This window comes from Theropithecus gelada, chromosome 6 (genome assembly GCF_003255815.1).
Source record: "Theropithecus gelada isolate Dixy chromosome 6, Tgel_1.0, whole genome shotgun sequence".
Classification (NCBI taxonomy): Eukaryota; Metazoa; Chordata; class Mammalia; order Primates; family Cercopithecidae; genus Theropithecus; species Theropithecus gelada.
The window spans coordinates 72,491,607-72,518,386 of NC_037673.1; the positions used below are offsets into that span (position 1 = coordinate 72,491,607).

General features: G+C 37.2%; 1 protein-coding gene across 1 annotated transcript in view; it reads left to right on the forward strand.

Annotated features, from left to right (window-relative positions):
• Positions 1 to 763: 763 nt before the first annotated feature.
• The window catches only part of AGGF1 (angiogenic factor with G-patch and FHA domains 1), a 32,489-nt gene continuing 6,472 nt past the window's right edge, over positions 764 to 26,780 (forward strand). Inside the window, exons 1-11 of the mRNA XM_025389063.1 lie at positions 764 to 1,369; positions 4,810 to 4,912; positions 5,976 to 6,178; positions 6,992 to 7,156; positions 10,263 to 10,451; positions 14,456 to 14,786; positions 16,300 to 16,411; positions 17,090 to 17,141; positions 20,787 to 20,888; positions 22,027 to 22,192; positions 23,588 to 23,670. Coding sequence (XP_025244848.1) covers positions 1,172 to 1,369; positions 4,810 to 4,912; positions 5,976 to 6,178; positions 6,992 to 7,156; positions 10,263 to 10,451; positions 14,456 to 14,786; positions 16,300 to 16,411; positions 17,090 to 17,141; positions 20,787 to 20,888; positions 22,027 to 22,192; positions 23,588 to 23,670 — 1,704 coding nt within the window. The 5' untranslated portion in view covers positions 764 to 1,171. The remainder of the gene's footprint in view (positions 1,370 to 4,809; positions 4,913 to 5,975; positions 6,179 to 6,991; positions 7,157 to 10,262; positions 10,452 to 14,455; positions 14,787 to 16,299; positions 16,412 to 17,089; positions 17,142 to 20,786; positions 20,889 to 22,026; positions 22,193 to 23,587; positions 23,671 to 26,780) is intronic.

Consider the following 26,780-nt stretch of genomic DNA (forward strand, 5'->3'; position numbering starts at 1 on the left):
AAAGAAACCATAAACATCAGTTCTATAGGACAGTTGGGCTGATTTCACACCAACCAGCATTCCTTCCTGATAAGAGACCACCAACCACAGAGCAGTTCTGGCCAATCTACCAGGGACTCACAGTGAGGGTTTTCATCTCCTCTGCTTTGCCATTTGACGTCAGAGGATGAAAACTTCACACTGGGATCATGCTAACACCACCATTTTTTGAATATGGGTCCCACAGAGAGGCAGGAAGCTTAATTGTGCATGTGCATGTTTCTCCTTTCATAAATATTCATGAATCCTCCTACAGCTCATTGAATATATTTGGCCACCCTGCTCAGCATAAATTTCTGTTCCCTTTGCCCTTCCTTCCAAGTGTCTTGTTCTCAGCTTCTGACCAGAGGCTATGCTTCGAAGCCTGTGAGGATGGCCACCCCGCAGGCTGTAACCCTTCATGAGAAATAAAGCCCTTTTCTAAATTTATCAGCCTCCTCATTCTTCAGTTGACATAGGTAAGTAGAGCATTATGGTCCCCACAAAACATTACTGGGGTACTCTGTTCTTATTTGTAAAACAAGGAGATAGGAAATGCATGCTATACTAAAAGTTTGTTCAAAGAACATCAGCAAGTGCAAAAGTCTAAGACCAGAGGCTGCAAGCCTCCCTATCAGTCTAAGGCTTCGGTAGCCACATTGCCAACAGCTCTCCACGCCCTCAGGTACCGCAGGCTAGACGTCCGCACGCACACTATCGGTCCTTACTGCTTTCCGTCGCTTCCTGTTCCGTCTTGGCCCCGCCTACCGCTGGCGCCGTAGTTTCCGGCTCAACTGGGGAGCTGCCGGATCGCTTCTGGCCCCTGGTTTTCTGGACACTGGTTTTCCGGCTCCTTATCCCACGCTCCTCCCTCTGTTTCTGTAGCTGGAGAAGGTAGTTTCCAGGCAAGTTTTCCGGTTTCCAGGCCGCGCACATCGGGCAGGGGCCATCCTCAGTCCCCTTGCTCGTCGCCCGCAGCCCCGTTCGGCTACAAGTGAGTTTCAGGGCGTCATGGCCAGGGGCCACCGCGGCCGGCCGGGTGTGAGGCTGCCTTTCGCTGCCCGCGCGCTCCCGTGGCCTCTGGGTCCGCCGGCGTCCGTTTCGGCCTGAACGCAGCCCCTCCGCGGCAACAAGCAGTCTCGCGCCGGACCTCATGGCCTCGGAGGCGCCGTCCCCGCCGCCGCCCACCTCCCCTGAGCCTGAGCTGGCCCAGCTAAGGCGGAAGGTGGAGAAGTTGGAACGTGAACTGCGGAGCTGCAAGCGGCAGGTGCGGGAGATCGAGAAGCTGCTGCATCACACAGAACGGCTGTACCAGAACGCAGAAAGCAACAACCAGGAGCTCCGCACGCAGGTGCGCGGTCCGCCTTAGCCCCGCGCCCCATCCAGCCCGAGGCGAGGCTTTCGAAGCCCCTGATGGCCTCGAAAGGGGTCCTTGGCAGGGGCTCAGAACTACTGTAGAGTACTTGAAATATAAATAAGTAAAAGTTCAGCGCAGTTACAATTCTAAGTACGTCAGGAGCAAAGCTGAGTTCAGGTTACTTGATTTAAATCTATGTCTCGCGACTGGCGTGAATTGAACTTTTGTGGCTACATAGTCTTCATTCTCGCTTGCCCCAGCATCCCCTTTCCCATTGGTAGTAGGCGCATTTACTGTAGAGCACATTTGAGTTTATTAAAACGTTGAACTTGAGTCAGAATCCCATCGTTGCCATTCACTGGATGTGTAAGCTTATACCGAGCCTCAGTTCCCCATTAAATGGGAATGATAGCTCACAGTTGTGAAGGTGGAGTAAAACACGAGTAAACAATTTTACAAACTTTTGAACGCTATACCTGTGTAAGGTTGCTTTTCTGGGCGTTTACTTGGGCTTTCTTGTGGAAGTAGGGAAGATATATAACTGCTTTTGTTGGAGACGTTAAGCAGCTTATTTCGTTTTCAAGATAGTAGGGGCAAACGTTAATACTTAAACTGTCGCATTAAAAACAAAAAACCTTGTCCGGGCGCAGTAGTCTGTAATCCCAGCACCCTGGGAGGCCGAGGCGGGCAGATCACCAGGTCAGGAGTTCGAGACCAGTCTGGCCAACATGGTGAAACCCCGTCTGTACTAAAGTACAAAAATTAGCCAGGCCTGGCGGCGGGCTCCTGGAATCCCAGCTACTTGGGAGGCTGAGGCAGGAGAATTGCTTGAACCTGGGAGGTGGAGCTTGCAGTGAGCCGAGATCGTGCCACTGCACTCCAGCCAGGGCGACAGAGTGCGACTCTATCTCAAAAACCAAGAGCATAATATTTTTTTTTCCACTTTGTTGGCAGGCACTCTCTGCCAACACATTATTTCCACATAGTAACTAGTTTCAATTTGACAGTTGTCTAGTTCTTCATAATTTATTGGTACGTTTCCTAAAACCAGTATATAGGCCGAACACTAAAACGTCATCAAACTTCTTTATGTTTTACCAAACGGACTATGAAAATAACTGCTGAGTTGCAATGACTTTGTATGACCGTTACATAGAGTTCTTGACATCATGACATTGGAAAGTTTTTGTTTGTCAATTTGAACACCTACGGTGTGTAACTGTGTAGGAGCATACAAGTACGGTAAAAAAAAAATATGGGCAGAAGGTAGGGCGCGGTGGCTCACGCTTGTAATCCCAGCACTTTGGGAGGCTGAGGCGGGGGATCACGAGGTCAGAAGATAGAGACCATCCTGGCTAACACAGTGAAACCCCGTCTCTACTAAAACTACAAAAAAAAAATTAGCTGGGCGTGTTGGCGGGCGCCTGTAGTCCCAGCTACTCAGGAGGCTGAGGCAGGAGAATGGCGTGAACCCGGGAGGCGGAGCTTGCAGTGAGCTGAGATCGTGCCACTGCATTCCAGCCTGGGCGACAAAGCGAGACTCCGTCTCAAAAAAAAAAAAAAAAAAAAGGAGAGGGGAGCAAAATATGACAGCCTTTTAAAAATGACAGCCTTTTGAAAAGGGCTTTATAATTCTAAATTGTTGAAGTACTGCTTGCGTTAGAGATTCTAAAACATTTTTTGCTAATCTTCAAAGAGCCAGCATTTTGGTGTTAACTGTTAATTTGATAAATCAGACTAAATAATGGGACTTTGTGAACAGATCCTTTATTTCTTACAGAAAAGAATGTTTTTATGCTAATATTTCGGGAGGTCAGCAATTCTCCCTAAAGAATTAGAAAAATTAAAAACTGTTAATTCCCATTCATATTATCTAATATTCAGTGTTCTCCACGTGGATTTAATTATTAAATATGTTAATGCCTCTTATAAGCTTTAATACACTTAAAAAAAATAGTAGTTCTCTGACTAAACTGCAGCAGAAGCGAACTTCTGCAGGTAATTGCCTAAGAGGAGCATCTGTCTTCCACATGCCTCCATTTTAGTTCAGTATTAAGAATTTAATCTGGTAGAAAGTCTTGACTCTACTTTGGATAGTGATAACTCCTTACTCTCCTGGTCAGCCTCCCTTGGTTGGAGAGAGGGTGGATTTGATTAACTGTCATTCCAAATTACTGAATATGTCTTATCTGGAGCAGTTAAAAAGTTTTGCTTGAGAATTAATGATAACTGGAGAACCATAGTACATATAGGGTTTGTACAAGACCCCAAAATAGCCTTCTGCAAATTACTTTGTCTCGTCTGATATTTTATGTGTAAAATTGGGGTTAGGGCAACGCATATTTCAGGTGGTTTTGTGAATTAATGAGATGTTATCCAAAGCATCAAGTATAGTGCCCAGCAGGTAGTAGATACTAAGTAATCTAATTCATAGTAACAGACAGTAGCCAGAGCCAGGATTTAGGGCAAGGCAGTCAGGCTCCTAGGGCAAGGAATTTAATGGGGCACTAATTCCCAGCTATGGAGCCTGTACTTGCATGAATCAGAGGAGGGCGTCAAATTTTTCATGATCAGTGTCTTGCTTCCCTCACTGTAGTTCCTGCCCTCGCATTAGCAACAGATTGGATAACTCATGAAGTGCACGGATAATCTGTATATAATCAGTTTTATTGCCTTTCTCTGTTTAAGCTTTTTGTATCATTAAATAAGTATTTAAAAGCTTGTTTTTTACTTGGTTTCATGTATGTAGTAGACATTGTCTCACATTGAGGTCCTCTCAGGCTGAGGTACATTGACTGAGGCAGCATGTTACCTGCTTTTGGGCACTTCCACACACTTTCTCTCTGTCCTATGTAGTAGCATCCTTTTAAGGGTATTTTAGTGTGTGAAATACATGGAGGACAGATGCCGCTCTCAGGCAGTCACCTTCCCTGTTGTCTTGTGCTACAGTTAATTATAGGACTACTGTTTAATGAAAAAATGTGTATTAAAGCTTGTAAGTGGCATTAACATATTCAAGTGGATAGTTAATTCCAAATGGAGAATACCAAATGAATATTAGATAATTCAGTAGGGATGAGAATTTGTAATTTTTAAATTTTTGAATTATTTAGAAAGAACTACTGACTTTAAAATATTAACATAAAAACAATCTTATTTGTTAGAAATAAAGGACCCTGTTCACAAAGTGTCATCATTCGATTTTTGGAGGAGATATTTGGACATTTAGTAAGAGAGATTAGGAATGAAAACGTCTTTTAAATGTAAACAGTAAAATAGTAATTTTAGCTTTTCTGAAAGGTAAACTTGCTGCTCTTGACATTTCTCTAAAACTTTTATCAAGAAAAACAATTATTTGTAACAGCGGGAGATTGGTATATATATTATTAGATCATTACATGATTTCTTTTTCCTAAAGCCTTGTTTTCTCTCAGGTGGAAGAACTCAGTAAAATACTCCAACGTGGGAGAAATGAAGATAATAAAAAGTCTGATGTAGAAGTACAAACAGAGAACCATGCTCCTTGGTCAATCTCAGGTATTTAGCTTATAGTGAGGATATGCTAATACTGTTACATTCAAATCATGCTAATGTTGAGCTTTCTTTAAATTTAAAATAAACTAAGATCAAGGTAAATGAGAATTGTTAATGCTGTTGACGTCTCTCCATATGATCTGGTAGTTTCAGGTAATCAGTTTGTTCTTCTGGAGGAAAAAGTAGAAATGTATTGTCATTCCTGTGATTTCTATAATGTTGCTAATGTTTTCAGTGACACACTCACTGAGTAATTTTTGGCCCGCAGTTAGCCATCTACTTCTGTATCTGCCTTCCTTGTGACCAGGGGCATTTGTTTTCTTGTTGATGTGTTCTAATTAGAATTGTGTATAGTGTCAGTTCTCTCACCCTTGTGGGAATGGTGGGCCTACCACCATGGCCTCATGAGTGTTATGAGGCAAAATAGCTGAGATACTGAGTTTTAATATATATGCATCACAAGAAGAAATCATCTTTCCTATTAAGTTTTGCCTTCATTCAGGACATAATTTGGCTAAATTGCTAAACACAGCAATAGTACTAACCTTACTTATCTGTATAATATGTTTTAAAAAGTCTGCATGGGGAGAGAAATTTGACAAAAAAAAAAAAAAAAAAGAAAAGAAAAAAACCCTAATTCCTTGCCTTTATTTCTTTATCAATTGATAAGCAACAATATTAAGGTATTCGGTTAGAAGTTAAATTGATAAGCAACAATATTAAGATATCCGGTTAGAAGTTAAGAGTTAAGTTTTTTAAATAGAATACAACCTATCTACCTATTTTTATTTTACTCTTGCTGTGGAAAATGTAACCAACTTACCTTTTTTTTTTCTTTTTAACTGACAGCTAGGGCCCTGAAGGAGACATTAGAATCAGAGATACACACTTCTGCAGATTGATTTGTACCATCTGTTTTAATCTTTTAAAATTTGTACAGTTGTAAAAATCATGATTTATTTGAAGTATGCGCTTTTTGTGTTTAAATGCCATTGTTTTGTAATTAAGTCCTTTTTATATACATTATTCTAATATGATATGATTTCACTTAATTTTTTTGCTACAGATTATTATTATCAGACATACTACAATGATGTTAGTCTTCCAGGTAAAGTGACTGAACTGTCAGATCAACAAGATCAAGATATCGAAACTTCTACTTTGAATTCTAAAGACCATTTACAAATAGAAAATGATGCTTACCCTGGTACTGATAAAACAGAAAATGTTAAATGTAGACAAGTGGACCATTTTGCCTCAAATTCACAGGTAATAAAATGCTAAACATGAAACTGTTGATGCCCAAGAACCTGTCCTTCTTTGTTGTTATTATGTGGAAAGATAGACTTCTTTGGTCCGTCACAGCATATACAAGTGTTGTAAACATTCTTATGTGTAATTATGCAAAGAATATTATAGTTTTTCAAAAACCAAAAGTAGAACTTGTTCATATGTGTAGTGGTTTTCCTGCTACATTGCGTTCCAAAATTGTATGATATACATAATCTAAAACAAAATTTGTCCAAATATTTTGACTCAACAAAAGAACTGTGGACAACAATACCACATTTACTCCTAAAAAAATTTTAATGTTCCTTTATGTCAGATACCCTGCCACTGTTCAAATTTCCCTGAATCTGTAAATTTGTTTTTATAGTTTGTTTGAATCAGGATCCCTATTGTGTTTGACATACCTCATTTAATCTATGGTTTTCTCCTTCATTTGTCTTTTTGAAGTTTTTTTTTCCAATTGAACATACAATTATTGAAGAACCTAGATCTTTGTCTTAGTCAATATTTCAGAGTCTGTGTTTTGTGGATGGCTTCTCTGTGGCATCATACATTTATTCTCAAATAATTGTCACTCATTTTTACTGCCTTCAAAACTGGGTCAAAGTTGAAGTTACTGACACACTAGTAAATGTTCTAAAAAGTGGTTCAAATCATAATTGATAGACATCCTTTTCCATTGTAGTAATTGAAGTCATTACTTAAACATAGTCTCAAGTCTTGAGTTCAGCCAGCTTTTTAATTGATATACAGAAGCTTTTGTCTTATTTGGTGTGACTGTATCTTTTATAGGAACCAGCATCTGCATTAGCAACAGAAGATACATCCTTAGAAGGTTCATCATTAGCTGAAAGTTTGAGAGCTGCAGCAGAAGCAGCTGTGTCACAGACTGGATTTAGTTATGATGAAAATACTGGACTGTATTTTGACCACAGCACTGGTTTCTATTATGATTCTGTAAGTATCTCAGATCTTTTTTTTTTTTTTTTTCTGAGGCGGAGTCTTCCTCTGTCACCCTGGCTGGAGTGCAGTGGTGCGATCTCAGTTCGCTGCAACTTTCACTCCCCAGGTTCAAGTGATTCTTATGCCTCAGCATCCCAAGTAGCTGGGATTACAGGCGTGCACCACCACACACAGCTAATTTTTTGTATTTTTAGTAGAGGCAGGGTTTCGCCATGTTGGCCAGGCTGGTCTCAAATTCCATCTCAGACCTTTAATACTGTATGATACATACTTAGTGCCTGATATCAAATATTAAACCCTAAGCCGAAGTGAGAAAGCCAAAAGCTACATTTAAAAATTATATTTGACTCAAAACTATTTGACAGAAGAATTCTAAAATAGCTTATGGTGCTACACTTCTAAGTTTTTAAAATAAGGTTGTTTATTGTGATTATTATAGATAATGTTTTGGAGAAGTCTTTATGTATAAAAATAACATCTAAAGTATTAGAGCTTTTGTTAATAAAAGCAGATAGTTAACTACATTGTAAATATTTTAGAACCTAAACTAATTTTTTTTCATAGAATTAATAGAGAAGTAAGGTTAATTTTAGGTTTGAGGTAAGAATTTTAAAAATTATTTCAAATACTTTATGAATTCATTTTAGGCCACATAAGGAGACTTCTTTCTTGAATTCTTAGTAGTGTGTTTATTATTAGCCAGTGTTTTATATTCTGTGTCTTTTACCTCTTTCACTTTAAAAAAGTCAATCTGTTGGCTAGGCATGGTGGCTCACTCCTTGTAATCCTAGCACTTCAGGAGGCTGAGGCAGGAGAGTTACTTGAGTCAAGAGTGCAAGACCAGCCTGGGCAACACAGTGAGACTCTTTCTATAAAAAATTTTAAAAGTCAGCGGGCTGTAGTGGCTCACCTTGTAGTCCCAGCTACTCAGGAGGCTGATGTGGGAGCATCGCTTGAGTTGGGAAGATGGAGGCTGCAGTGAGCCATGATTGTACCACTGCCCTCCAGCCTAGGTGACAGAGTGAGACCCTGTCTCAAAAACAAACAAAAATCAATCTGTTAACAGTGAGAACTAGGGAATTAATATGGGATCTAAAATATAATGGACCACTGACTAGGATAGAACCAGAAAATAAAGTTCTTGATTTACAATACAGTGTTATAGCTGTTGAAGCCTAATACTTAATTGTATTTCATTCCAGATTTGATGACAATGATAGAACTCAGTCACATACCTCAAACTCAAGAATCTAGTAATGTAATCTGGTTCTCTGAGGAATTATAGAATGTGGTGCACAAAAGTGGAGTTGATGCTCATCATTCCTGTTACTGCAACTATTGTCAACTTATCTAGAGAACATAGTATCATACTAAATATCTCAATTAACATAAGAGGTTTCATTAGTTTGTCAATCTGCATATGGTAAACTGTAAGTCCTTATACAGAGAGGGTTTTCTTTCATGGAGGATGCTAATTGACAATGCTAATACATAACCAGAAAATTAATGTTTAAACACTTATCCAAAGGGAGTAGTTATTGTTTAGTTTCTAGGAAAACAACAGTTTCAGGTAGACATTAGTGTTTGTCAATCTTCTGCCTTCCTTTCTGTATCTTTTCTCTTGATATCCGTTGTTCTGTGAATGGTTAGTTACATTCTGCAGGTTATATTTCTGAGTAAATTAGGAACTTCATTGTGTTGCCATTTTTATTATTTTAGTAAAATTTTTTTTTTATATTTTGAAAATGTCTGTATTTGGGACTGACAAACAGATTAAAAAGGTTTGAATTATAAAAGTTCCATTATTACTAGAAATAAAGATTGGAAAGCCTCCATTCAGTTTCTTAGTTAAGAGAAAGATGGTGAGAAATCTAAATATTTTTGTAAGAGATCTGCAAAATGGAGGAATTAAAGACAATAAATTGCAAGTGTCAATAGTTAGAAAAATAAATTATTCTTTTTCAGGACGTTTTAGTTGCTCAATCTCAGTACATCAAAGATGTTTCCAGGTCTGGTCTGCATGGATTTAGGATGTAAATAAAATATAGACTGTTCAATTAAATATTGGTTTTAGAGTACTGGTCAGTGTATCATAAATGCAGGTGATTACCTAATTTTAACTTTCTGGCTTTTAAATCTGTAATTTGCCAAATTCATTTTTGCGTGGTTGCTTGTCCTATTTACTATAGAATTAATTAATTAGTGGAGACAGTTGTTTATTGATTGCATTATACAGAATGTTATTTTTTGGTATGCATGAACTTTATTTTCAAAATTTTTTTTTTTTTTTTTTGAGACGGAGTCTCGCTCTGTAGCCCAGGCTGGAGTGCAGTGGCCGGATCTCAGCTCACTGCAAGCTCCGCCTCCCGGGTTCACGCCATTCTCCGGCCTCAGCCTCCCGAGTAGCTGGGACTACAGGCGCCCGCCATCTCGCCCGGCTATTTTTTGTATTTCTTAGTAGAGACGGGGTTTCACTGTGTTCGCCAGGATGGTCTCGATCTCCTGACCTCGTGATCCGCCCATCTCGGCCTCCCAAAGTGCTGGGATTACAGGCTTGAGCCACCGCGCCCGGCCTTCAAAATTTTTTTCACTGATTTTAAGTAATGAACATCAAAAGACAAATCTTTGTTTTATGACATTAAGAGGAGGGTTTAGGGGTTTATACTGCCACACCATTATTGTGCAGTCATTAAGAATAAAGAGTCTAGAACTGCTCTCATATGGTCAGCTTTTTCTTATGCATGCTTTAGTTTTCATGCCTTCAAAAGTATTATCAATTTTTGTTAATGTATTAAGTGGAACCATACAAAATTGCTGTTTCTTAGATAAAAATGGTCAAGTATTGACAGTTTTATATGATTCAATTTAATATTTAGATTTACTTGTTTCTCACACTAGGAAAATTAGATCAGCTATTGAATGGTAAAGTATTTTGGAAGATTAAAGCATTTTTTATTCTGTTATCTTTAATTCATTGTCTTCTGAAAATACTATAGTTGTTCAAAGAAATATTTACTACATTTGAATATATTTGGCATTTTCGTTAAGTTTATTTTATCTTAGATTAATTTAGAATTTATTTTTTTCTTGACTTTCAAAGGAAAATCAACTGTATTATGATCCTTCCACTGGAATTTATTACTATTGTGATGTGGAAAGTGGTCGTTACCAGTTTCATTCTCGAGTAGATTTGCAACCTTATCAGACTTCTAGCACAAAACAAAGTAAAGATAAAAAATTGAAGAAGAAAAGAAAAGATCCAGATTCTTCTGCAACAAATGAGGAAAAGGTAATGTCTTTATAATTTTAAAACTTTACATAATGGTGATAACATGATAATTAAGACAAAATTTTTTATGAAACTGAAAATCATTCAATAACTCTGTATTTCAAACATGCCCATTAAGATAACATCTAAGGAAAGTTTAGATGGAGCAAACATGGACTTTGTCATAAACTCTGTCACTAGAAATAGAAAGCATTTCTTAAAATTTGAAGGAGATAGATTTAGGGCAGATAAAATATCTCGTGTTGTATAGTTTGGAAGAAGAATTCAGATCTTCAGTTGATAAGTTGATGTCAATGCACAATTCATAATAAAAGATAAACACAGTTTACAGGTAGACATAGATACAGGTTCAACTTTTTTTTTTTTTTGAGATGAAGTTTCATTCTTGTTGCCCAGGCTGGGGTGCAATGGCATGATCTTGGCTTACTGCAACCTCCACCTCCCAGGTTTGAGCGATTCTCCTGCCTTAGTCTCCCAAGTAGCTGGGATTACAGGCATGCACCAACGTGCTCAGCTAATTTTTTTTTGTAATTTTAGTAGACACAGGGCTTCTCCATGTGGTCAGGCTGGTCTTGAACTCCTGACCTCAGGTGATCCACCCACCTCTGCCTCCAAAAGTGCTGGGATTAGAGGTGTGAGCCACCGCACCCAGCCAGGCAAACATTACAAAAAAAAAAAAAAAAAAAATCCATTGTTGACAACTATGGAGTGAGAGTTTAAATGGCCTGCAAGACAATGGTTAAGAAAGTGATAATTACATTTAACTGAAAAAAGTATTATGTAGGCTTTCAGATGGTACTTGTAAAGACTAAGGGGAACCCCAAAAATGCTTACAATGATACAATGTTAAATTGAAAGAAGGAAAATATAAAAAGGTATCAGTGTTCTGTATTTCTACTCTCTAAACAGATAAGTTTGGTGGTTTATAGGTAAGAAAGGAGGCTTGTTTGTTTTATTGACATTTTATCAACTGTGGCAACTGTTTGGTATCTTACTCTTGAAATTTTATCTCATGGTTTCCTGTCCTGTCCTTTCCTCTCCTATCCCTTCCTATCCCTGTCCTGTCGTGTCCTGTCCTATCCTATCCTTCTGTCCTGTCCTAACAGGGTCTTGCTCTGTCACCCAGGTTGAGTGCAGTGGTGCCATCATGGCTCACTGCATCCCCGACCTCCTGAGCTCAAGTGATCTGCCTACCTTGGCCTCCCCAGGTGCTGGAATTGTAGACGTGAGCCACTGTGCCAGCCAGTTTTTCTTAACAAAAGAAAAATTACTTGATACTAAATTCTAAAGTTCACATAAGGAATTAGGATTCTGTTGGATTTTTTTCTGTTCTCTATTTGATTTGTTTTTGTTCTTCTGTTTTTTTGTGGACAATACTTAGGAATAGAAGAGTATGTGACTTAAATACTAGAAATGAGTTTTCTGTTTGCGTTCAAGATCTCTGTTTTAATGGCTAGTGCTTGTTACTAGTGGTTTAACTGTTTGAAAGGCTAGGTTGTAGGCTGGGTGTAGTGGCTCATGCCTGTAATCCCAACAGTTTGGGAGGCCAAGGCAGGCAGATTACCTGAGATCAGGAGTTCAAGACCAGCATGGCCAACATGGTGAAACCCCGTCTCTACTAAAAATACAAAAATTAGCTGAGTGTGGTGGCAGACGCCTGTAATCCGAGCTACTTGGGAGGCTGAGACAGGAGAATCGCTTGAACCTGGGAGGTGGGGGTTGCAGTGAGCCAAGATTGCGCCACCACACTCCAGCCTGGGCAACAGAGCCAGACTCCATCTCAAAAAAAAAAAAAAAAGCTAGCTTGTGAAAGCACCTCTCACTAACAATAGGAAAAGAGTATATAGGGCTCCTCAAATGGCCTTGCCTGAAAAACTAGAGAACAGAGGTGGAAAGCATTCTGTGATATTGTGGTCCAGCTTCGCTCCCATAACTACTCATCTTAGCCATCCTTCTTTGAAAATATGTGAATTCCAAGACGAGCTTTAAGAAAAATTCTGTTGGAATTTTGAGAATTTCCTGAGGATTCTAAAAGGTACCTGTGAGGCCATGAGAGTATCTTCATCTGTTTTCTTTATTTTTAAAGATATTTTTGAGCCTCACTTTTTGTAGGTGGAGGTTATGTGGAAGGAAGACAGTAGGGGAGATAGGAGTAAATAATTTGAAATACACATATGTGCCTCAGTGCCCGTAAATAAGCCCTCCTTTCTTTTCACTTAATGGCTATCTAACGTTCTGTACTGGCAAATAGCTTTCGCTGCATATGTTGTTCCGCAAGTAATAAATATACAAGTGCTTTTTTAAGAGTATATACAGATAGGCAGCTTTTTTGCTATAATTTTATAATGTAAAAGCTCCTCATGGTTTTTCAGCTCCTTGCCCTTGTTCTTGTTCTTGATGAATTTGTATTGCTAAAAGTGTATATAATTTATCACACTGTGAATGTTTAGCCAGTCTTCAAGCTGAATTTATGCTGTCATTAAAGATAGGTGTGTGAGGTGGGTGGATCATGAGGTCGAGAGCTCGAGACCATCCTGGCCAACATGATGAAACCCCGTCTCTACTAAAAATACAAAAATTACCTGGACGTGGTGGCTCACGCCTGTAGCCTCAGGTACTCGGGAGATTGAGGCAGGAGAATCTCTTGAACCTGGAAAGTGGAGGTTAGAGCGAGCCGAGATTGTGTCACTGCACTCCAGCCTGAGAGACAGAATGAGACTCCATCTCAAAAAAAAAAAAGCTGTGTGAGATGCTCTCATATTTAATAAAATAACAGAAGAGCATATGAATTTGCCTCATGTTGCTCTAAGGTAAAAAGAAAAGTGAGAGTGTGTCAGAAACCAAGGGAAAAAAATGGAAAATAATTATTTGCTTTTTCTAAGGCTAAAATAACAGATTTGACCATTGTATAACAAGGTGACTATTGTTAATAACAATGTATTGTATTATTGAAAACTGCTGAGAGCAAATTTTAAGTTTCTTACCACAGAAAAATAAGTATTTGAGGTAATGTACATGTTAATTAACTCAATTTAACCACTCTACATTGTGTACATATTTCAGAACTTCATATTGTACATGATAAAAATACATAATTTTTGTTAATTGAAAAATAGATTTGTTCATTTATTATAAGGCATATCAGCTATAAATGTACAATAAATAATAAAAGACTTATACCAGGCAAGTTAAGATTTTGGAATAAGATAGTTACCATTAATTTGTACTTTAAACTTTTATGTATTATCAAGCCAAATCTGAAGTACTCAATTTTAGCAAAACTACAATTTTGCTACATATTGAGTACATTTGGATCTTTAAATTCATGTTGTAAGTAAAGCTAATTCTGTATTTTATTTGTATTGACTTGCTAATTGATTACAAGTTTAAAAAGAAAATTTAGAATAGGTATTCTTTAGGCCTGCACTGTCCAGTAAGGTAGCCACCAGCTCCATGTGGCTGTTGAGCACTTAAAGTGTTACTAGTCCAAACTCAAATGCGCTGTTAAGTGTAAAATACACCCTGGATTTTGCAGACCATGTAAACTATCTCATTAATAATTTTACTTTTTAAATGTGACTGCTAGAAAATGTAAAAGTACAAATACAGCTTGTGTTACATTTTTATTGGACACCATTGGTCTATGCTATCCCATAGTCCAGGCAATATGTGATTAGGGCTTGAACTAGGAATGTTAAGACATTGAGAATAGAGGGACAGATTTGGATATATTTTGAGAAAAGTCTGTAGCACTTGGTAATTTTATATATGGTTAAGGGGATCTCAGACATAACTAGAGGATTTTTAATTTGAATGATAAGAAGATGGTAATATCATTAACCAAGAAAGGAAATGTGAGAAGGAGAGGGGGAACAGATCGTAACCATTGTTATTTTACTGACATATATCTTCACGAATTCATTAAAACTTGATGTAATGTTATCAGATAGTGATGTTTAAGAGTGTTCTCCCCTGTTCCCACCTATCTACCCACCCTTCTCCAGGATTTGAACTCAGAGGATCAAAAAGCCTTCAGTGTTGAACATACAAGCTGCAATGAGGAAGAAAATATTGCGAATATGAAAAAGAAGGCGAAAATAGGCATTCATCACAAAAATAGTCTCCCCAAATTCACTGTTCCAGCTAGTGGAAATACTATAGAGTCTCCTCTTCATGAAAACATCTCTAATTCAACATCATTTAAAGATGAGAAAATCATGGAGACTGATAGTGAACCAGAGGAAGGTGAAATTACAGACTCTCAGACCGAGGATAGTTATGATGAAGACATTACCAGTGAAGGCAATGTAACTGCAGAAGATAGTGAGGATGAAGGTGAGTAGATAATCATTATTTAAGTAAATACCCCAGTCTGGTAACTATGTAAGAGCAAAACCGTTAAAAATGTTAGTGAGTCATCGTATACCTGCCGGAAAGTAAACATTATTTTAATGATGTTATTGAAAATTATGTGGGTAGCTACTTGGTTTTTAGAGAGTAGGATGTGAATACATGACTAATACTTGGACCTTCAGAAAGTTTCATTGTATTGAATGGCGTAGTCAATAGAATACAAAACCAAGTTACCTGCATTCTAATCTTAAAATATAGATTAAGGCTGTTTTAGTGGGTTAGATATTCATAGTCTACTTTTGTAATTAAGAGAGAAAAACAAGTTGTCTTTAAAAAGTATACATTATGAATTCAATTACATGGATATTATGGAAAATCTAATTTTTTTTTACTTGAATATATAAAGACATACTTTTAAAACACAGGATTTCATGTTACAATTGGCCTTCTGTATCCATGGGTTCTGCATTAGTGGATTCAAGCAACCTCAGATCAAACATATTCAGGGAAAAAAATGGATAGCTGCATCTGTACTGAACGTGTACAAACTTTTTTTCTTGTTATTATCCCCTAAATACAGTGTAACTATTTATATAGCATTTACGTTCTATTAGCTATAAGTAATCTAGAGATGATTTATGGTATACAGAAGGATGCACATAGGTTATATGCAAATATGATACCATTTATATAAGGACTTGAGCATCCATAGCTTTTTGGCATATGAGGAGGGATCTTGGAACTAATCCCCCACAGATACTGAGGGCCAACTCTGTAGTGTATGAGCTTATTTTGTTCTTTGGTTCTCAATGTCATTTCTTTTGCTTTTATTTTTAAATTTATTTTATTTATTTTTTATTTTATTTTATTTTTTGAGACAGAGTCTTGCTCTGTTGCCCAGGCTGGAGTGCAGTGGTGCGATCTCGGCTCACTGTAACCTCCGCCTCCTGGGTTCAAGTGATTCTCTTGCCTCAGCCTCCCGAGTAGCTGGGACTACAGGCACACACTACCATGCCCAGCTAATTTTTGTATTTTTAGCAGAGACGGGGTTTCACCATGTTGGCCAGGCTGATCTCCAACTCCTGACCTCAGGTGATCCGCCCACATCGGCCTCCCAAAGTGCTGGGATTATAGGTGTGAGCCACTGTGCCTAGCCTTTTTTTTTTTTTTTTAAATGGACTCAATTTTTGTAACTTAAAATAATATAAAAATATTTGGGATATTTTCAGATTCCAAAACCTTAAAAAAGAGTTGATTATTTGATAACTGTGATAGATGCTACATATCCTGCAACCTTTATGTTGATCACTTTAATAACAGTATTAAGCCTTACCCATTGCTATGTATTATACAGCAGAATTTAAGAAGTTTGTTTTAGTCAGAATTAAGATTTTTGACCAACACTTTTTTATTTTATGGATGCCGCCTAGTTATCCCTATGAAGTTCTTTTTCATAGTAGTTAAATTAATATTTACTCACTTCTTTCCTTGGCAGACGAAGACAAAATTTGGCCCCCATGTATTAGAGTAATTGTCATTAGATCACCTGTGTTGCAGACAGGATCACTCTTTATCATTACTGCTGTAAACCCTGCTACAATTGGAAGGTAAAACAGTTAATATTATTATATCATTCTTTCAATTATTTCAGAAAGGCTTTATTGAGAGCATGTATTTTTGTTTGTTTGTTTTTTGTTTTTGAGACAGAGTTGTGCTCTTTTGCCCAGGCTGGAGTTCAGTGGCATGGTCTCGGCTCATTGCAACCTCCGTATCCTGGGTTCAATCAATTCTCTTGCCTCAGCCTCCTGACTAGCTGGGATTACAGGCGTGCACCACCACGCCCAGCTGATTTTTGTGTTTTTAGTGGAGTCGGGGGTTTCACCATGTTGGCCAGACTGGTCTCGAACTCCTGGCCTCAAGTGATCCACCCACCTTGGGCTCCCAAAGTGCTAGGATTACAGGCACATAAGCCACCACGCCTCACCATAAGTTAAGCATTATTATATGTGCTGTGGATACAAAGAGGACTAATGCAAATCTCTACCCAAAGGAAGCACAGTCTGGGGGGAGAAAAAGACATGAGCAAATAATCACTGTGTGAAAGCACAGGAAGTCTAGAGTAGCAGTAAGGAAACTGGATAATCCATAACCAGGAGATTTACTGTTGATAGACATGTATTTTAACATTATCTATTCTTAAAAATCCTTTCCATGTCACTCTATAAGTGCTGCATTTATACAATATGCTTCAAAAATTCTTAAAGACACTTTACTTCATTCTGCAGAGAAAAGGATATGGAGCATACTCTCCGAATCCCTGAAGTTGGTGTCAGTAAGGTAAGCTCTTTGATTTCTCAAATATAGTCCCCTAGATGTAAATTTTTATATTATTATTACAGTAGAAAGCTTAGGGGTTTTTCTCATTTAATAGGAAGGTTAATATACAGTGTAGTAATGGTAATGAAGGCAGTGCAGATTTGTTTATTTCAGTGCTTGAGAAAATAAAATTTTTTATCACAATTTGAATAAACAAAATTATGTTTATTTTTAAGAATCTGGACAAGGGTAGAAAACATATTACGTCTTACAGTAGTACCCATTTAATGAATATTTATTGAGTGAAATAAATAGGCTGTATTTTATGACAGTTAAAAATTGAATCTTACCTGGCTTCTGGCTACTTTAGGAGGTGGTTACTTTGAGCCAGAGGATTTTACAACCCAAGAATATATCCTATACCGCTCAGAGATCTTGTTTAAAACTTCCCCCAATTGATCATCTAATGGTTTCAGGAAAAAGAACAATTGAGTTTTCAAAACAAATAGAACAGAATTGCAACTCAAGTTATAAGTAGAAAATAACTAAAGGTTTAGCTCCTGATGCTCTTTATATATTTTTACTTTTTTTTTTTTTTTTTTGAGATAGGATTTCACTGTCGCCCGGGCTGGAGTACAGTGATGTGATCATGACTCACTGAAACCTCGACCTCCCAGGTTCAAGCAATCCTCCCGCCTCAGCCCCACAGGTAGCTGGGACTACAGGCATACTCCACCATGCCCAGCTAATCTTTATGTATTTCATAGAGATGCGGTTTCGCCTGGAGGTTCCCTAGGCTGGTCTCGAACCCCTGGGCTCAAGTGATCCACTCGCCTCGGCCTCCCAGAGTGTTGGGATTACAGGCGTGAGCCACCATGTCTGGCCGAGGCTCTTTATATTTCTCTTTCCTGTACTGTTTTCTCTCCTCTCTTATAGTTATCTTTTTTCCTTTTTTGCTTTTCTCTTTTTTTAACCTTCCATCATTCCCATTTTGCTTTTATTTAATGGACCGTAATGTGGACCTAAAATAGATTTTATGTGATTTTTGTCTTTTTGGAATATAATTTCTCATTTTTAATTTGAAAGACCATTTACTTTCACTTTTTGGAGACTCATTCAGCAAGAGGAAAAAGTTCTCATAATTTTAATTCTAACCAGATTATCTTGCTTATTTACTTTTTTACTATGACCTTGGGTCTCCTGCCTCCAAAAAAATAACACCTTATCTGTAACTTAAATAGCAAAGAGTTCTGAGATCCTTCCCCACTTTCCATCTAAACTATAGATAGTTCTATGGTGGCTTTTTTTTTTTTTTGATATAGAGACAGGTTCTTAACTGTGTTGCCCAGGCTGGGATGCAGTGGCACGCACTACAACCCCTGACACCTCCTGGGCTTAAGTGATCCTCCTGCCTCAGTTTCCTGAGTAGCTAGCACTATAGGCACACACCACCACACCAGGCTTCTGGTGGCATTTCTGTTTTTTCTTTCTTTCTTTTAAACTAACATCCATTGGTGGGGTGGATAATTAGTTGGTGAAGTCAGTTTGATAGCACATATGACGTGTATCCAAATAGAAACTTCTAAAAAAGAAACTTAATGTTAGGGGGAAAAAACAAGTATTTGACCACTAGATAGAAGACTTTCTGAGTTTAAAAAATGGTAAAAATTACAAAGGACAAAATAATTTTGCTCTTTGTATGTTAAGAAACCAGTTTAGAAGGCAGACTCGGACAGGCACAACAAATATGACACAATATACATTATTATTTATTTTTGAAAAGTTCATGCGAATTTTTGTTTTCAAACCCCACTGTGACACCAGTAGATAAGTGAGCAAAAGATACATCAGGCAATTCACAGTTAAGGAAATATCATGGTTAATATATGAAAAGCCATTCAGTCTTTCTAGTAATCTGAGAAATACAGATGAAGCCAAGGTGTCAATTTTCATTCATCATTTATTAAATATCACTCCTATTGGAAAAGTAATTTAGAACAGCTTTTTGGAATAGGGTTTTGCAGTACGGAAAGACTTATTCTGAACAATCCAGTTGGAAAAAAGTGTATAAAGGACTTAAAAAGAAAATTTACAGAAGAGGAAACTCAAATGACTAATAAATATTAAAAAGAGTTTTGGGGGTTGGGCACGGTGGCTTACGCCTGTAATCTCAGCACTTTGGGAGGCTGAGGCGGGCAGATAACGAGGTCAGGAGATTGAGACCATCCTGGCATACATGGAGAAACCCCATTTCTACTAAAAATACAAAAAGTTAGCCAAGTGTGGTGGCAGGTGCCTGTAGTCCCAGCTACTCAGGAGGCTGAGGCAGGAGAGTGGTGTGAACCTGGGAGGTGGAGCTTGCAGTGAGTCAAGATGGCGCCACTGCACTCCAGCATGGGTGACAGAATGAGATTCCGTCTCAGAAAAGAGTTTTGGTACTAATCAGGGAAATGCAAGTTAAAATCACAATGATAAAGCAATTTCACACCTCTTAGGCTAGCAAAAATTAAACATTTTGGCAATGTCAAGTTTTGGTTTAGTATACATAGAGCAACGAGGATTTTCACAGACTGCTGGTGGGAGTATGAATTGATACAACCACTTTGGAAAAACAGTTATCTAGTAAAGTTTAAGATTTGCTTATATTATGATTTAGCAATTCCATTCCTAGGTGTGTACTCCAGAGAAACACTTGCATTTTGCACACAAATAGATTGCAGGTACAAGAAGGTTTATAGTAATATTTAAAAAAAATAGTAAAACCTTGGAAAAAACCCCTGAGTGTCCATTTTCAGAAGGATAGATGGATAGATTGTGGTATATCCACACAATGGATTACCATTCAGCAAAATGAATGAACGACAGCTCTGTAACTGTATAACAACTGGATGAACCTCATGACTTAACGTTAAAGAAGCAAAATAAGAGGAATAGATAAAGTGCTATGGAAAAAGGAGGGAAAGATTAGTCCTAACTATTGAAGATCCTGGAAACTTCTCTGAGAGGTTGGCCTTGGGTGTTTCAAATCACATTTTGTATTAAAAATTTTTGGCCAGGTGTGGTGGCTCATGCCTGTAATCCCAGCACTTTGGGAGGCCAAGGCGGGAGGATCACTTGAACTCAGGAGTTCAAGACCAACCTGGGCAACATGGTGAAACCCTGTCTCTACAAAAAATACAAAAAATAACCAGGTATGGTGGCACACACCTGTCGTCCCAGCTACTCAGGAAGCTGAGGTGGGAGGATTGCCTAAGCCCAGGAGGTCAAGGCTGCAGGAAGCCGTGATCACACCACTGCACTGTAGCCTGGGTGACAGAGTGAGACTCTGTCTCCAAAAAAAAAAAAAAAAAGGAGTTTTTAATGATATGGACAAATACTTACATTAGGTCAAAATTTTTCAAATTATCATCTCTAGTACAAAAAGAGAAAAAGTAGGACATATTCTAAATTTTTCATGGTAGTTAAAGGTAGAATTATAGATGACATTTTCTTCTATAGCCTCTGTTTCTACCAGAAGCATATAATAGTTTGTGTTTCTAAAAAAGTGTTAAGTATAATAAAATGTAAATTATCAAAGACTCAAGTTAACATCATCATATCATACAGAAATTGTCCATAGTTTTGAAAAGTGTAGTAATTAATAATTGCTTGATTTTATTTTCTAAGTTTCATGCAGAAATTTATTTTGACCATGACTTACAAAGTTATGTCCTTGTGGATCAAGGCAGTCAAAATGGCACAGTTGTTAATGGAAAACAGATTCTTCAGGTGAGTGTATATGTATTAATTAGTTACCTGCACATTATTTTAAAACTGAATTTTTTTTATTTCTGAAGGCCATAATCTTTATCATTTGGTTCAGAGTAAAGCCCAAATGTGTTACTCGGAAAGAAATTTCCAGAAAGGCTGAAAAAAGAATATAATCAGTGGGTCTTCCTTGGCTGTTGAGTTTTGACTTCTAATTGTGTATCTGTGCCTTATTTTCAGTTATGAATCCATTGTAAAGCTATTCAGAGTAAGTGTGTAAATGTCTCAATAACAACTTTGAAGGTCCTCCTTTTTTTTTTATTGTCTTAATGGAAATGCTGCTAAATTGAAAACTTCTTAAAGGCAAAAGCTATGTCTATTCAGTTAACACTTACATCCTCAGCATGTAACAAACTATTTGGCCTATAATAAGAAAATATAGGGGCTGGACGCGATGGTTCATACCTGTAATCCCAGCACTTTGGGAGCCTGAGGCCAGTGGATCATCTGAGGTTAGGAGTTCAAGACAAGCCTGGCCAACACGGTGAAACTCCGTCTCTACTAAAAATACAAAAATTAGCTGGGCTTGGTGGTGTGTGCCTGTTATCCCAGCTACTTGGGATGCTGAGGCAGGAGAATCGTTTGCACCAGGGAGGCAGAGGTTGCAGTGAGCCGAGATCATGCCACTGCACTCCAGCCTGGGCTATGGGGTGAAACTCTGTCTCAAAAAAAAGAAAAAATATAGGGAAGGAGGGAGGCCTTATTCTTAGTCTGTAAGAGTAAAAATGGAAATAAAACTGAGTTATCAAGAGAGAAGAAAAGGGAGATGTGATGCATTTATCCCATTCTCTTAACACTTCATCTTTTTTTACTATGATGATTATATGTTTTGGTAATAGATTGAAGTCTAGAATTGGATATTTCTGATTGGATAGCGAGATTGGTGGGTTTGACAAATTGCTCAGTTCAGCTGTCTTCATCTCCACTAGTAGAACTTTTTTTTATGCGTCATCAAGTTGGGGAAGTGTGTTTGTGTCTATTTCATTTACAGCTATTTTAAATATATTTTTAAAATTATAATCAGACATTACTTACAGTAGATGTAAGGTAACCATATGTGATTGTTTTGATTTCTGTTTTGTAAATGGTTCCCCTCTAGCCGAAAACTAAATGTGACCCTTATGTACTTGAGCATGGAGATGAAGTGAAAATTGGAGAAACTGTCTTATCCTTTCACATTCACCCTGGCAGTGATACCTGTGATGGCTGTGAACCAGGGCAGGTTAGAGCCCACCTTCGCCTTGATAAGAAAGATGAATCTTTTGGTATGTGAAACAGATTAAATGTGGCTGTGATGACGTTCTCTTTCATTACCTAAGTGTTCTAAAAAATACCAGTCAGCTACTGGCTACGTGTCTAATTGATATGATACTGCATTGAGAGATATTTATACAAAGCTATTGGTCTTGTATCCAGTTGATGTAATAATAGATTGAGATATATTTCAGTAAATATTACCAAATGAGACTAAGAAATGACATATATTTGGAATTTGAGACCTAGGCTAATAGATTATAATTGTAGTTGATTTTTCTGTGTAATAATTTAGTTTCATGATATGTAGCATTGGTCTGCTTTCTGACCAGGAAAGAGATTGATTAGCTCTGTTACTGCTAATCCAGTTTAGTAGGCTTTTGAGTCAGACTATAGTGGTAGTCAAATGTCCTTAGGAGCAGTTGTAATTGAAAAATTGGTAAGAGAGTAAATTTTAAGTGTTCTCATCATACACAAAAAAGTGATAAGTACATGAGGTAGTAATGGATATGTTAATGAGGTTGATTTAGCCAGTTCACAATGTATACATATATCAAAAATCATGTTGTACACCATATATACACTTTTAATTTATCAATTAAAATAATTTAAAAAGTAATGACAATAAAGTAATAATAAAGATTGGTTTCCTTTTGACATGTATGTATTGATGTAAAAAAGTCATCCACAGTTGAACTCTGTCATGTAATATTAACATAGGAAATAATAGGCCAAGGCATTAAGGGTTGTTGATTGATATGTTTTCTGTCCTATTGATAGCTCATGCTGTATATTGTCTATGTACCATTATTTTTTATAATGGCACTGTAGGATATTACTGTTGTGCTTTCATCCCACCCATCTAAAGCTCTTAAAATTTAAACAGTTGCTTTGAACTAGTAAGAGGTCATCTTTTTTGACATAAATTTTCCCCCAAATGCCAAGTATGCATGTTCATTGTTTTTTTTTTTTGTTTTCTGATACTAATTTGAAAATGAGTATGTTGCATTACACAGTAACATGAATTTTGGTTTCTCTGACTTTTATTTTGCTTATGGCTATGTTCCTTTGCAAAATTTACTTAATATTTCTGCATTTGAGATTGTGTTACAATAATCATATTGAAAAATCAAAATGTTCATTGTTCATTTTGGTATCTATACTGTAAGATTCCTATTATGTGTAGTTTTTGCTTTACTTCTCAAGTAGGTTTAGTTACCAAAATGCTGAAAGGACATCATCACAACCCTTTTATCCTTTATATTAATGTTTATTTCAACTTCTGGTTAATCGGAATGGTTACTAACGGGTTATATTAGTTTTTTATTAATTAAATAACATTAGTTTTAATTTTCTACAAAATCAGATTTAGTGGCTTTTTTTTAACCAAACTTTTTTTCTTTCAGTTGGTCCAACACTAAGTAAGGAGGAAAAAGAGTTGGAAAGAAGAAAAGAATTAAAGAAAATACGAGTAAAATATGGTTTACAGGTGAGGATGTTAAATATTGTTTCATTTGTTAAGCTGTATATCTGGTTTTCAGTAAAAATGTCTTTAAATATGCTGAGTACATTTTATATATAAATAGTTGTGTAGTATGATTTTGTGATTTCTATTAGTTTAGTGTTCTGGTATTCATAATCTAAAAACTACTGAAGTTGGAGTAGAAAAATGATAATAGCCTACATTTGAATATACATTTCTGGTTTTCAGAAAACTTGCATTAAGATGCCTTGACATAACTAGACATGGTAGTGTCTGTAGTTTGTAGTCCCTGGTACTTGGGAGGCTGAGGCAAGAGGATCACTTGCAGTGAGCTGTGATTGCACTTACGAATAGGCTCTGCACTCCAGCCTGGGCAATATAGCAAGATCTTATCTCTGCAAAAAAGATGACATTGATTGAACAACATAGTTGGAGAACTAATACGACCTGATTTAAAGACTTATTATAATTAAACTACAGTGATTAAGGTAGTATCATATTGGCATAAAGATAAATAGATGGATGGAACAAAATAGTCCAGGAGTAGATCCATATATATGTGTGGACTGTCAATTTTTGATAAAGGCATGAAGGCAGTTTGGTGGAGAAAGAGTGGTGTTTTTTTTTTTTTTTGAGACAGAGTCTTATTCTGTCACCCAGGCTGGAAGCGTGCAGTGGCACAATCTCAGTTCACTGCTACCTCTGTCTCCTGGATTCAAGTAATTCTCCTGCCTCAGCCTCCCAAGTAGCTGTGATTGCAGGTGCCTGCCACCATGCCCGGCTAATTTTTGTATTTTTAGTAGAGACGAGGTTCACCACATTGGGCAGACTGGTCTCGAACTCCTGACCTCAGGTGATCCGCCCACCTTCGCCTCCCAAAGTGCTGGGATTAAAGGCATGCACCACTGTGCCCGGCCAAGAGTGGTCTTTTTCAACAAATGGTGGTAGAATAATTGGATGGCCTTACCAAAAAAAACAGCAGACAAAAAGAATATTGATCCATACCTTGAACAATCTATAAAAATGATCCAAAAATGGATCATAGATATGAAAATAAAACCTAAAAACTTTAAAACTTCTAGAAACTTTTTTTTTAAAGGCAAAGATTCTAACACCAAAAGCACAATCCTTAAGAACAACTTGATAATTTGTATTTCTTCAAAATTAAAAATTTATGTTTTTCCAAAGACACTATTAAGAGAGTGAAAAGACAAGCCATAGACTGGAGAAAATATTTGCAAATCATGTATCTGGTCAAAGACTTCTATATCTAGAATATACAAAAAACTTTCAAAACTTAATAATAAGAAGAAGACACCTCAGTTAAAAAATGGGCCAAAGATTTGAATAGATACTTCACCAGAGAAGGTATGCTGATGGCAAATAAACACCCGAAAAAATGTTCAGTATCATCAGTCTTTAAGGAAATGAAAATTAAAACCACAATGAGATACCACTACAAATCTGTTAGAATGCCTAAAATTTTCAAAACTGACTGTAACAGGTATTGTAAGGGTTGTGGAGGAACTAGAAATCTCATACACTGCTGGTGGGAATGTAAAATGGTGCAGTTGCTTTGGTAGTTTCTAAAAATTTAACATACACCTATTTTACAATTCAGCCATTCTACTCTAAGACATTTAACCAAGATAAATGCAAGCATATGTGCATAAAAAGAGCAGTAAGCAAATGTTCATTGCTTTTTTTTTTGAATAACCAAAAACTGAGAAAAACTCAAATGTCCTTCATATATGGATAAGCAAACTATGGTGTATCTATATGGTGAAAATACTACTTAGCAATAAAAAAGCAGGAACTAGTAATATAGGCCACAACCTACCTGGATGAATCTCAAAATAGTTATGTTGAGTGAAGCCAAATAAAACACGTATATGTGCTGCCACTTGTGGAACAGTTTCACTATTCACTGATTTCCAGCTTGTCTGAGATCAGTGAGATAGAACACACTCTCATACAAGTTACATGAAGCAAACTTATGACTTACAAATAGGCAGCAAGGGATGACAGAAGCCTGGGATTTATTGTGAAACCACCCCCCAAAGGTCAGAAAGCTGCCTTGTGGGTGAATGGAGCCTCAACTTTGTATGTCCTACTTGCACAGCAGTTGAGGGACCCTGGAAAGCAGCCCACCTTGGGTTATGTACCTCAGGGTCGTTTGACTCACTGGGCTACAATGTTGAAGGCTATCGTGTTTCCAGGTGGGGACTGGAACAGCCTGGACTGTTTCAGCCAATCCCTCCTTACCTCAGGATGTTGCATTCCTAGCACATTCTGGTTGGTGTTGAGAACTACAAACAAGAAAGTGGGAAGAACTGTTCTGCACCATTTATATAAACTTCTAGGAAAGCAAACTAATGTATTGTGACAGAAGGAAGAAGAGTGATTGCTTAGACAAGGTTGATGCTATACAGGGAAGGTCTGGAGAGCTGGATTACAAAGAGAGACAAGGACACTTTTGGGAGAGATGGGTTTGTTTATTATCTTGCTTATGGTGATAGTTTCATAGGTCCATAAATCTCAAAAGCATCTCATTGTACACTAGTATGATTTATTTATATTAATTATACCTCAATAAAGGTTTTTTTAAAAAAAGTTACCACTTAATCCTATAAATAGACCAGGGAGGCAATTAATTAATGTTTCTAGTTTACTTTTGAGAAACTAAACCTTAGTAGCCCAGCTATTAAATGGTAGAGCTAGATGTAGAATCTAGGTCTTAAGTATATTTGTGCTGAATTTTTACACTTCATGAAGATATGGAAAAAGAAGTTGCTGCCAAAATAACATATTTTTCTGTCAAATTGTGTTTTTTTTGTTGTTGCTGTTTTAGTAAGGTAGAGAAATCATAGAAAAAAACAAGATAGGCCAATTTTGGGGGAAAATAGAAGACATTTAAGGAGAGAATAAAATTGTTTTCTCAAAAATTTTAGCTCAATTTCTTTATTGTCTTCTGGGGGAAGAACTTACTAGGATAGGTAGTTCTATATTTTTCTTCTCTTTTTAAAAGCAAAATTAATTAAAAGCTTCTGTCGTACCTTCGTTGAGTTGCTCTCCAGTCCCTAGCATCTCTCTGGATGAGTATCATACTTTTTATA